This window comes from Chelmon rostratus, chromosome 19, assembly GCF_017976325.1.
Source record: "Chelmon rostratus isolate fCheRos1 chromosome 19, fCheRos1.pri, whole genome shotgun sequence".
Classification (NCBI taxonomy): domain Eukaryota; kingdom Metazoa; phylum Chordata; class Actinopteri; order Chaetodontiformes; family Chaetodontidae; genus Chelmon; species Chelmon rostratus.
Window position 1 is genome coordinate 21,825,558 of NC_055676.1, and position 13,608 is coordinate 21,839,165.

At 41.4% G+C, this 13,608-nt stretch overlaps 1 protein-coding gene across 3 annotated transcripts in view; it reads right to left on the minus strand.

Moving 5' to 3' along the window:
- The window catches only part of mast4 (microtubule associated serine/threonine kinase family member 4), a 102,285-nt gene that overhangs the window by 76,594 nt on the left and 12,083 nt on the right, over positions 1–13,608 (minus strand). For all 3 annotated transcript variants that reach the window (XM_041960836.1, XM_041960837.1, XM_041960835.1), the window contains exons 2-3: positions 7,072–7,225; positions 994–1,127 (exon numbers count right to left, since the gene is read on the minus strand). In XM_041960836.1, coding sequence (XP_041816770.1) covers positions 994–1,127; positions 7,072–7,225 — 288 coding nt within the window. The remainder of the gene's footprint in view (positions 1–993; positions 1,128–7,071; positions 7,226–13,608) is intronic.

Below are 13,608 nucleotides of genomic sequence, written 5' to 3' on the forward strand. Positions count from 1 at the left end.
GGCATTTTATCACATTAACCTTTTCTCTAGCCAATACAGAGCGCACACTGGGAATGACTCATAGCTTAACAGCATTGGATTAGCCTCTGATGGGGTATACGGTGATCTTGTTGTCTCGGGAGTGAGATACGATCAGAAGCAGAGTATCCGTCAGTGTCATCTGAAAGAGCAGAGCTGAAGGTCACCTCCGCCTGCATGACTTCATTCGGGTGTCAATCATGAGTGTTTGTGTTGTAAGCATTCAGACTTAAAATGCATGCACTCCTTTAAGTTAAACAGGCATCTTAAACAGCTGTCTGTCGGAGTGAATTTTGATAATCGTGATGCGTGATGTTCTGCTACCACAGAAATAAATGCATTTGCAAAGCAGTTTTCAAGCAGCTTTATGAACCTGCAGCAGTGACGGATAAGAGCCAGAAACCAAGCAACAGGTCATTCAGTAAACCAGACGTCAGCCACAAGCCAGCCTGCAGATAAAAATGTGTTTGATCTTCAGCGTTTAAAGAAGGCACAGATAGGAGAATCTTTTCAGCGATTTCATGTACGCTATATATGTTGTACATGGTTAGAAAACTTGTCAGAAGTGCACAGATGCTGGTGTCAGATTTCAGGTTTGCAGAACTTTGAGTCACTTCCTGTTGCACAACTGTGCTTCCACATCACTGATGAAGACTCGATTCAACCTCTAGTTTAGCTTTTCCACTGCGATTAGCGTTTGATGCTAATAATTTAACGCTTCTTTTGAAGACTGTGCTGGAGTTTGTCTGTAAGCCCACACATTGACACATCGTTTTATTAATGTTTTAAATTCTCCGCTTTTCATGTTTGAAGAACGGACAATATTAGAAATTTAATTATATCAATAGCAATTGCCTCAATTCCTTTATCGATTAACTGAAGCAATTTTAGTGCAGTGCTGCATGTGTTTGTTGATGAGGATGAGATGATGGGAGCAGAATATGGTGGGGGGGTCACGATTTCGGCAATACTCACCAGGCTGGAGGTGAGGGAGGGGTCCGACTTTCCGAGGTTCAGGGAACACATACGGACCAGGTTAGAGATCTCGGATGACGGCTGCCACGCTGTGTGCGTCTGCTGGGGGGCGGCGGGCAGCAGGAGGTACTTTCCTGCAGAGCAACAACAGCACGAGAGTGATTTCACTGCTTAAATTACTGCTGTGGTTTCATTTCAATAACTTATCCAGTTAAAATTAGATGCAATATTAGCATTTTATCAAAAAGCAAACATAAAAAAATGAATCCAATTTGTGCAGCAGAACTTTTTTTTTCCTTTTTCTCTCCCATCAATTATCTCACGACCCCTCAGATTTTTCTTGTGACCCTCACACGACCCCTAACTCATGAATCACTGGACTAAACCAACAAAGTGTTCCCGAGTCCATGCAGTAACATCCTTTATCCAATCACTTGTTCACAAAGAGGTGAACTTCGCTCCATCCTCGCTGTGAACCACTGAGCCTTTCAATCATGATGCTATCACCTGTTACCAACCAGCCTGTTTACCTGTGGAATGATCCAAACAGGTGTTTTTGGAGCGTTCCACAACTTTTGTTGCTCCTGTCCCAACATGTTTGAAACGTGTTGCTGCATCAAATTCAGAATAAGCAGATATTTAAAAAAAAATCAATGAAGCTGATGAGGAAAAACATTAAATATATTGACTTTGTGCCGTTTTCAATTGATCGTATGTCAAAAAGGATTAACAAATGATCTAAATCTTTTTATTTATGTTTTACACAGCATCCAAACTTCTTTTGAGAAATTGGGGTTGAGGTTCAAACTTGCTTCACCCGCAGCAGCTCCACCTGTACAATGCTGCTTACACATTCATGCATCAATATTAACAATCTAAGAGTATAAATCAGCCATAGAATACGTTTGCACTTTTAATTTTATATGATTTTGAATGAATATGGCATGAATGAAGTAAAGAATCTGAACACTGATTCCATCACTTTGCAGTTGTCAACAAGCTTTGTCATACCACTGACCCCTGACCCATAATCAGAGGGAGTAAATGGGGAAACATACAGGTCGAATGACGAACCAGTAACGTAAGATAATCCGAGCTGTCTGCTCTTGTTAGCAGAGTAAAGCTGAAGCCCCTGAGCCTCACGGCAAGACAGGATGTCAAAGGGTTAAATTAGACCAGAAGGGGAAAAAGCCCATTAAGAGATCACTGACAGTCTCCACATTACATAAGCACCAGTACACCACAAAGCCCGATGAAGCGAAGTAAATGGATCTGCCTTTAAGGTTTGATAGCAGCAGGAGTTTTTGTGCAAGAACAGGCTTTGTGAAACTGAGAACCTCCACATTCAGCTTCCAGGGCTGGCAGCTAGATGGCACTAACCGCTGCTTTCTACCACTCATCCACTTTCATCTGATACCCTTTAATCCCACAGCAAGGCGGAGATGAAAACATAACATAAGTGGCCTCAGAACGAGCTGCACCGCGGGCGCCCCGTGGCTTGAAAAATAATTTGTAGAAGTGTTGTCATCTCTCATCCACATGTGTATATTTCCAGTTCCTGTTCAAGTAAACACTTGAAGAGACGGACAGAGGAGAGGATTAATCTTGGCACGATGAGGGAAGTGAGGATAAGTGGACCGTGCTCAGATATCAAGCCGATATGGCCCTAAAGCAGGGATCTCTTTTCATCACGTGTGTGACGCAGATTTATAAAATTGGCGTCCAAGCCAATTAAGAGTTGCACCTAATGACAGTGCAGGATGCAAGATGCAGGGTGGTAATAAAGTCAATAAAGCCAATTTGGACTTGGCACAATTTAAAGATACGTCTTTATGTGGAGCTTTGTAGCATATTCTACTTCAGTTATTGATGATTTATAGTATTCGGGGTCATTACTGGAAAACATGAGCAGACAGGCAGGTTTAACATACAACAATGAGTCGTATCGATTGGGCGGTTCTCTGCAGGGACCACATCCTGTTTCCAGTAAAGAATGTGTTTTCCTTTAACTTCCTTCTATGTGCAGCTCCGGCCTGATAATCAAACCGAATTGCCATTTCCTTTCGTTCATTCATTAGCCGATTTCTTGTTTCGAAGTCTGCCGGCGACACTCTCGATCCCACCTCCAACCGATCGACTGTTTCTCCCTCTGAAGGAAGGAGCCGTCCGAGGGATCAATATCAGATTTATCAGACATGGAGATTCAAAGGTGTCTATCTAACATAAGTCAGTTTAGGGACACTCTGGTGTTGGGAGCCCCCTCTCTGCTGTCATTTCCTGTCATCCCCAAAGATGATTTCAATTAAACAGACTGAAGCTGCAGTAGTTTGCCTTTATAAAACATCAGTCTGTGGCCTCTCTCTAGCTATTTAGCTCTAACAAATAGCACAAGTAGCTGAAAACTAAACAATTATCCAGTAAACATTATGTTTTTGGTTATTTAAGAAGGGAGATAGCACTTAAATTAACATGCAAATGTGCCAGTTGACACTGCTGGACTGTTGTTTCAGACCGCTGAATTGTCCTGACATCTAATCAGACTCACTTTGCATTGACGCAGTTCTCATGTGGTCAATTTGCAGACTTGAAACCTGCATGAACATTTTAGCCAACATGGCTCATTTGGGCATCGACCTGTGGTTCCTCTTTTGAACCCTGTTACTTTTAGCTGTAAAAATCGTGCCTTCTTTCTCACTCCTCTGCAAATAATGTGCAATAAAAACTTATGAAATCTAAAACACTGAAAACAGACACAATTATAAGGCTGGACCAAAGTGCATTATCAGTGCATTTAAGCTCGTAGTTACTCTGTGATCGCTGTAGTAAAATGCAGAGACGTGAAGGGAGACCAAACAGGATGAGGAGAGAAAACTGAGGTCCTTCCTTCCTTACCGGCAAATGCTTTCCTCACTAGAGTCATCACATCCCGGCATGAAGGAAACCTTTCTTCAGGCATTAGTCAACACTTTTAGAACGGGCAGGTGGCGATCGGGAGAAATGGGACTAACACACCTCTCCTGCATGATTCATGAGGATAACAGTTAAACGAACAAATCAAAAGTATCTGCCGGAAACCGTCACTGTTCTACCAGGTTGGAAATTTTATCTAAAAATATCGCAGTCGAGGTCGACACTCACTCATCCTGTCAGATGCACCAAAAGGCTAAAAACGAGGGTGTTCCCTTCCAAGGTGAGTTATGCTAACTGAGGGTGTAAAAGTATATGGTGTCACATTATCAGCGAGAAACAACTCCTCATTTTCCAGGGGGATTAAGAACCAAACACTGTGTAGGAATAAAGAAAAAGCCTGGAATATACTTAACACCATAAAGATTTGAGACAAATTTTTAATTAACAGCATCGATGTCCAACCACAACTTTCCTTTTACTTACTGATACATGAGTGAATTTACAGGCTGAAGGATATTTATCTGGTAACTCTCAACTGTCAAGTTTAATCTTTCTGTAATTAATTATTGTCTGTTATTCAGAATGACCCAGGTACTGTGCAAACATGCTGTAAGAACAAATTAAGCTGGGTTCAAATCAATACCAACAAGAAACCTCAAATGAGAAACAAAGGTAAATGGAAGATGACTTGTGTCAGGTTCACGTCTGATTATCCTTATTGTTTGTATGTAGATGGTAACGCATTCATTCAAAGCTGCACCTGATGAAAACAGTCTTTCAACGGCTCAAGAACATTTTCATCAGTGTGGCGAAAGTCCTGCATGTATAAAGCATGAGGAAAAAGAAGCTGTTCAAAGCCATAAAACTGACAACCAGCCTGAGGTCTTCCAGTATTCTGAATGGAAGCAAACAAGGCTGCAGAGGGAGGAATTTATCTGCACTCATGTGAGTCAGACACACACTCATCTTTCCTAATGTGTCCGACTGTTCTCACCACAAACCGGATACAGATTGGATGTAACTGCGTGCATGCGCGCCACATAATAATCCCACTAGAAACACTAAATGTGCTCGAGTTTGTATTCTCCAAGTCCGCGCTGCAGGATTTGCTCACGACCTGCAAACTTAAATCACAAATCCTCACACAATGAAGTTCACAACACTAAGGGGGTCGCTCAGTGCTGACTTTACACATTCCTCATCACAGGAAAACATTCATTATGAGAGCACACACAAAATGCAGCCCTAGTGACAGTAAAACAAGTAGGTGACAAGCTCGTTAACTCAACTCATTGTGCAGTTATAGTATTGTTATTATTGTAGTATTAGTATAAGCAGTAGTTGTATTCTAGTATTCTGCTATTCTTGTTACTTGAATGTTGCACAACAGATAGACTTCTGTTAAACTCCAAGACTCCATTTATATATATATATATATATATATATATATATATATATATATATATATATATATAACCCAAGGATACTGTACTTGCGGCAATATTTATTGTTTTCTACCTCTCCTGTTTATTTTGCTGCTATAACAAGTGAATTTCCCCAGAGCGGGATAAATAAAGTCTTATCTTATGGTTGCTATCCATTGTAGCATACTATACATAGTTTACATACTGTTTATTATTTATAGTTCATTTATATTGTAGTAGAGTGTAAATATTTCCACAGATTTGCACATATTCTACAAGATATTTCTTATTTCTATTTTATTTGCCTTGTTTGATAATGGAAGCAACGGACCCAGTTCCCCCTCAGGGATCAATAAAGTGTTCTGATTGTGAGTTTAACCCACGAAACTACAGCACAACAGCACGACTTCCATACTCAAACCCCACAACTGTCAATTCAAATACTGCTAAATCCTGATTGGCGCTGTGAAGTATGTGACATCATCTTCTTCCATCTGTGCCCCGCCCTCTTTAAAACAGCAGGGGGAGCAATGACAAACCAGCACGAGAGGATGAGACATCTCTGTTGTGAAATAATCAAAACTTTGGCAGGAAACTGTGCGTTCCCGTCATTCGTAGCGGGAAGCTGGTGGAGAAAATGCGTTTTTGGGGTCTTTAGGTAAACCGCAAACGTCGGATGGAAAAAAATCTGATCTTGAAATGAGCCCCTGGGGGTTTACAGGTCTGGAGGGCGTCCAGCTTGGCGGCATTCAGGTCACATCTCTGCTGTTTGCAGATGATGATCTAATCCTATCAAACTTATCTCTGATGCACTTATGAGTGGTGCTCTTACCAAGTGTGACACCGTCATTGTTACAGTCTTTGACCAATCCAGCTCTCGGAGGCAGCTTTGAGTGACAGATGGTGTGTGTTTATCATTAGTCATTGATCTGAAGTGGAGTTCTGACTTCAAAGCGTGTCCTTGGGAGCTATTTTCTCCACAAAAGGTGGAAACTGCAGGGCCTGTGGATTATCCTGATTATTCCAGGCAGCATCTGGAAATGCATTTTTCAACTAATTTTTCACTTTGAACTGCGCGAATGAAACGAAAATTCCTCGCCTCCACTTTATAACGGGCTGGAAATGAAGTCTGTGATTTCTCAAAACCAGAGCAAATAAAAATAAAACTACCTCCATGGCTGGATTACACTTTAGAGCCATTAAGGGGTATTAATTCCCCATTAAGAGCATCCATGCATTCTGAAAGTGATAGATGGTCATTGGTTTGTGGCCATTAATGTGATAAAGATTAACATAAACCGTTTTTCTCCCTTTGACTAGTAGATATAAATCTTCTAGTAGTGGAAATGTGTAAAGGTGAGCGAGTTTCAGGAGGGAGGGCAGGATGATTAAGTGATCCGATGATGGATTTTATGTTTGGCTACTAGTTAGTGTGTTAATAAATTAACAGATTATTAAAGACAAATCAGTATTTAGTTCCACTGTAAACGTGCAGGTTAATATATTTACCCTGTGCTAAGTGGAGTAAAAGACTAATCAAGCATCTGAACAGTGGCCGGTTAAGACCGTACTCACTACATATAATGAAGCTCTTATTCCATAGATTTACCATGTGTGAGCTGCGTTCAAGACTAGGATTACACAGGAAAGCATGCAAATGCATCAGTGCGGCATCAGTTTCTTGAACATGCATCAGCCCAAATACGCACGAGAGCCTAAAATAGGAAGACCACACTTGAATCACCTGTGAGACCACCTCCTAGGCTCCGCCTTCGAACGTGTTTTCCATCGTCACTGAGGTGTCGCCTGAATTTGAGAGCAGGGCTTAACCCGTGAGTCAGCTCGGGGTTACTGGACTTCCGGAGGGACGTGGAGGGAGGGTAGAGGATGTTGTCCAGCTAGAGGAAAAGACAGAAAACAATCAGCTGGTTAAGAAATGCATTCAGTTTCACCCGAGGTTACTGTTGTAACCATATAAGGATGAGATCCACATTCCCAAAATAGCTTATTCTCCGTTTCTTTTTGGTGTCCTGCAAACCAACATACCACGTTCCACTGAGCTACAAGTCGACTGGGAGGAAGACAGAAATCTGAATGTCAGCTTCTATCTTGATCTCTGAATCCAAAGAAAAAGGGACTATGAAGCCAGCTGTGTAAGGTTGAAGTCAACCGGGCTCCTCAAAGTTCAGCAATTGATTCATTCATTAATTGATTAAATTGACTCCAGCTGATGAATTATGTTGCACATCATGCTGCTCTCTCTCCCCTCATTTCCTGTCTCCCTCTTCACCTCACTCTGTTAAATAAAGGCAAACAAATGCCTCCAAAAATGTCATTTTTTTGTTGCTAATCGTTCTGTAACAACAGCACTTTCTCCTCCTTTATAGCTTAAATCACATTTGCAGTCTATTCTCTATTGATGTTCATTGCCAACTCATTATTATTAATATCAATAATTCACTAGGATCCAGAGCAGGACAAGTTCATTATGAAGAAGTTACAGGAAATGCAATGTGTTGACCAGAGAGAAGGTGGAGTTTCATTAGTGGTGCTTTTCTTCTTCTTCCTCAGTCATATTTGGACAGGGAGGAACAGTACAAACAGATGCAGAGCTGAAAAGGCTGCAGGTGACAGGCTCTCACTGTTACATCAAGGTAAATAACTCCACCTTTCTGTGTGGTGCAGTGGAAAAACACTCAAACCGTGCCAGCGAGGCAATCGCCGCAGACATATTGTGATGGAGAGAAGAGAGCTGAGTGGTTTCATGCAAATTCAATGAGTCAAACAGAAAGAAAAACTCACAAGACATGATGCACAGAGCTACGAGGAACCCTGAAAAACTGCAGGGACCCTCTCCGGCGATCTAGGAGGGGGATTCCCACTAATGTTCCTCTCATAGCTGAGCACAAACTGCAGCTCATGAACCAGTTTCTCAATCCAAGAGTTGAGGTTGCCACACCCATGTCTGTTCCGGCTTTTCAGTGAGAACAGGCCAGTATCCCAAACTAGCAGAATATTAAAACAGAGTCAGAGAGAGCAGGAGCAAAACTTATTTCATACAATCCCAGCGAGAGACGTAAAAAGCTTGCAACTGTCTGCATCAAGGAATACACAACAGGTTGCCCCACACTATTCTCAGGAGATAATGACCTTGCGAGAAGCTCAGGCCACATAACAATGCCCGGTGGTGAGGAAGGGGCCCTCCCTGAGAATACAAAGATACACATGGCTCAGAGCTTTCTGTGGAAGGAAATACCCTCCGCTTCTCTATAAGGTGATTCATGATCCCAGCAGAATGAAGGACGAGGAGGACCAGTGCTTTGCAGGGTGGCCTGACCTCTCAGTGAATGCAGAAATGAAGAGTGAGACAGCAGAAACTCAGCGAACAAGCAAATGAAAGTAATGTTTTTTTTTTGCAGAAACACTGGATTTTATATGATAAAGCTGATCTTCAGATCTCATGACGCTGACATGTCAGAGCCCTGCAACAGTTTTTTAAAACATGCACATGAAGGATGAGCGGAAAAGAAACATGGACTCTGGTGCAGCATGAATTATCTCTCAGCTGTGTCTAAACACAGACATCAGCTCTGCTGACACCCAGTTGGCAAATTCATGGTCACATTTCATGTAGAACTGACAGTTTAAATATACTGCACGTGTTCACAGAAGACATTTGTTTTATTATATAACCTCACGCCGCAGTGAGAGTACAATGGCAAAAACTTTCCATCTGTGCAGAACACACGACACGATCACGCCGAACATCAAATGTTAAAAGTGAGAAGGAAGTGAGCTCTGCATTTTCAAACGAGACGCTTCCTCAGTAGTAGCTTCTTTTAAAAGGAGGAATTTATGCAACGCCGCAAGAAGCCCCTGCAACTGAATCTGTTAAAACCGCATTTCATTACAATGAAATCATCGAACCACAATTCAGCCTTTGCTGAACACTGCAGCTATGGTTCTCCTCAATAAACACAAACTGAGTCACACGCCCACCACCTAATATTTAGCCAATAACCACGACTGAGAGGCTGAGATGAAGAGCTGTGATGCCAAATGTTCATTTGCACTTTTGTTTCAAATTATTTGCTTACACTGCAGTTTTCAGAAATTATTAAATTAAAAGTCAACAACAAACCAACTCCATCTCCAACTCTAAACTTCTATACAATACTAGTGTTAAAAAATACAATACAGTAAAAAGAAAAAGAAAGTTAAAATATTTAATTTATTTTTCTTTTTTTAATTAAAAGAACCTTAACAACCTGCACACAGTGCTGTTCCAGAAAACTGAACCCATAGCAACACATAGCAATGTTAGCAGTAATGGTTGAGAATCTGATTTTCTTTCCTGCTGAAAATCTGATTGTAGCTCTGTTGGTATGATTGATACTATTAAATGGATCAGCTCTAAAGACGTGGTTTCAAAAAAAGCACTGATGCTTACGACAATCTTATTCCAAACAAGTGGTTGATTAAATCAGGTTGCATCATTAAAACTTACAAAAAGTCTAGTTAAGACTTCAGTTATGTGAAACTCGGTTGTTAGGAAACATCTGCAGAGCCATCCAATCAAAAGCATTAAAATATGTAAACAGGAAGTCTGCATCACTAAAGCATGAATATAAAAGAGTTTTGGACTACAAGATATATTAAAACATTCAGCAACCAATGCTTTGTAAATGCAAGTGTGACTTTGTTTTATAAATAGCGTGGCCATTGTTAGTACTCACAGCACGTTAGCAGTTGGAAATGTTGCTGCACTCTCTGCCATTCTTGTGCAACTACCTTGCTATAGCTTTAGCAATATACCTGCCTAACCCTGTGGAAGACTTTGGTCATGCACGATGAGTGCACAGGCAGAGTGCGTGCAGGTAGGTAGGTAGGTAGGTAGGTAGACAGGCAGGTTGGCCAACCAATCATTTCATTAGGCCTGAATAACATGATTGGTTGGCTTATTACAGGCCTGCAACAGACACAGATGTATTGCTTTTTTTTCTTTTGTTGATTGCTGTTGAGAATTTCAACAAAAATAACAAAAAAGTGCATCTTAAAAACATTACCTCCCCCGAGCTTTAAATAGAGAAATTAATGTGTTTCAGAATTATTATATGCTTTTACAATGAGAGTAAAAAATAGATTGAAGCTGAGAAAATCAGCATTATTCTGCCAATAATAAAGCTGCAAGAAATGTGGTTTTCATTCCTGATTATATCTGTCAATCATTTTCTTGAGTAATCCTCTGTTCCCGTAAAAAAATAAATAAATAAAATGACCATTACAATGTCTCAAAGCCCCAGCTGACAATTTCAAATGTCTTGTTTTCTCTGAACTCAAATCGAAAACCTACAGAAATGTGGTTTAATATCATAAAAGACCAATAAAACCAGCAAATATTCACCTTTGAGGAGCTGGCACCAGAGAATTTTCAGCATTTTTGCTTTAAAATTCCTTAAATGATTAAAAACAAAAATAGTTGCCGATTATTTTTTTTTTGTCAATCAACTAATCAATTGATAGAGTCCAGTTAATGATGGTAACGTTATTAGCAAAACATTTTGTAGCATGAGGTATATTGTCTCTGTGATGTGAAACTGAAAAACTTTGCAATTTCAGTCATTCATAAATTGAATTTTGATCAAATGTCAATCAGATGAATCTCACTTCTGATTTCACTCTTCAGTCTAAACAGTTCATATTAGCAAGCTAACGTTAGCTTCAGTCAGCTACACAGACACACCTGGTTTTTAATATGTGTAAAGATGTTAGGAAGTGTAATGTTTAGTAAATCTCCAGCTAATAAACACTCGTGCAATAACTCCAGAGAAGTGTGAAGTCAGGACCAGCTGGTGCACCTGTCTCCAGGTGTCTGACAGCAAATACACTCAGATTAATCACAGTGCAATAAGGAATGGATAGACTGTTGTGTAATTTTAAAGCAAACAGATCATAACCAAGCAGTGCCTCTATAAGCAGCTTAGAGTTACACTGCGGAACAATCAGCGGTGAACTCCTCCATCATCCAGTTGCATTGTTTAGAGCCAGAAGCATCTGGCAACTTTCTCGGGACAGGTCGTCCCGACCTTAACGCTTCAGCATAATGATGCACGGTGCACGTACGCTGGCGTGCTGGAGGTCTGCAGCTCGGTTAAACGCGCATAAGATATCTACATCACAAGGGAAGTTGCAGACTGGAAGTAGAAAAGTGCTGCATTTCTTCTTCCGTTGACTTTCACCATTTCTTTCAAGGCTTCAAAGAGAGATTTTCATTAAAGGCCTTTGGAGTTTGGATTATTGCATACCTGTAAGAATGACTCACGGCGAGAGAAGCGCTGCACTCTTTCTGTTTCGTTTGGTTGTTGTTGAGGCAGATCAGAGTGTTTTAACTATCAGATGACTTTCAACTCATAAAAAAAGAAGTAATGGGCCATCAGCACCTTGCTATCTGCAGTCGGTCAAAGTCTGAAGTGTAGGGGCGTGCGATATATTTTGTTCTGACATTTGCTTTTGACTTGACTGTGCAAACGTGAAATATCAATTAATCAATATTTCAAAAAGTGAAAAACAAGGCTAGAGGCGAGAGCTTCCTTCCACCGGCCGAGACCATCGGGGATATTCTTACTGCGTGCTTAGAATAACTGCGGTAACAATGCTAAACCCAACACACAACAATCAAACTGGGCTGTAAAGGCTGTGTAATCCCTGCAACCTTTTGCCTTCAGCCTCCTGAACTCAGTTGATGCAACAGAAAAGAAATACGAGCCAACTGTGGAGTTTCATCTGATTTTTGCTCGGCTGAGCTTACCAGCGGATGATAGATGACCATCCTGGTGATTAGTACACCCATATTTCCTGTCCCTGCATATGGGAATTTAAGCAACTTATAAGACATCTGACATAAGACAGTTTGTCACTGCAGCCATTCAACAAAATGATAGAAAACAAGCTAAATAAATAAGATAAAGGCACTTGGAGGAGGCAGGTAAACAGTGACAGTGTTGCATAAATAGCACAACTAATTAGAAACAATACAGAGTGTCCTCTATCTGTATATAATTCATAAAAGGCACTTATGCATGACAGGTAAACCATAACAGTGTAATATTCAGGGATTTTATCAAGAATGCCGTTCTTGTTATGGCAACACAGCTGACGGTAAGCTCTGTTATTAGAGGATATAAGTCACATTTCTGCTGGGCCAAAACATCTGCAGCGTTGATTTTAAGAGTGGGTGTCAGCCCTTTAAATGCCTGTTTGATTACATGTAGAGCGCTGCAGTAAGCCAATTTCAGTTAGCTCACTGCGCACGCAGCGGGTAGCTCACACGCTGCAGTTTTGGCAGCAGCCGGCGGCCTTTCACCTAGCATTCGCCTCTGCCTGCAGCAGAGAGCCGCGCCGAGCTCCTGAGAGCCAGATCGAACCCGACCTGCCCCCTCCTCCCTCCGTCCTCTTTTCCACCCTCAGCTTCACTCACAGTGGACAGCACCAACAGTCCTTTGTTGTCAAAGCAAAGAACAGACAGCAAACAAGTGAAACAGAGACGGCGGACGGCACAACACGCACCGTCTGCTGCTTACCAGCCAGAGATGAGGCAACTTTAAACTGTGTGCAACACTTCATTTCTATATCAGTGTGTTTTGTTTATTTGCCGTCGCACCGTCATAATTTCTACTGAGAGGAGCAGCGAGTCTAATGTTTACACACCAACCCTGTAAAACATTGTACATAAGGTTGCACAACCTGGCATCCTGATGCCCTCGTGGACCATGTTAACCACAACATCCGTTTGGCTTGAAACTAAACACCCACCTCCTTTTAATATTTCCTGTCAATCCAACATGCATAAAAATGCCGCATTATGCTAAAATCCTTCAAAAGGGATGTAGAGCAACTGTGTTTCTGGCCACCTCTGACACAAGTCCGATGTTCACCCTCGCAGCTCTGTTTATGGTTTCAGCAGCTCCTGGGGGAAATATCTGCCTCTTTAGGTGCTAAATGCGGCGCTATGTTTACCAGCTCGTCGCCAGCTGTGTTTGTCTGCCGCTTGCTGCTGAGCAGGTAGCGTACGCTCGGTTTTTAGAGCGTCTTCTCTGAAAACAGCTGCAGTCAAAAACACCAGAGAGCGGTGAGGCCGAACCATAACAGTGCAGCTGAGGGCGGGACTGCTAAACAATTACATACAGCAACATAAAGCCAAGAGGAGCTGCAAAAACGATCATATATTGATTATAATGACTTAACATAATAGCTTCAGTTTGCCAGTGAACCACCCAATCTT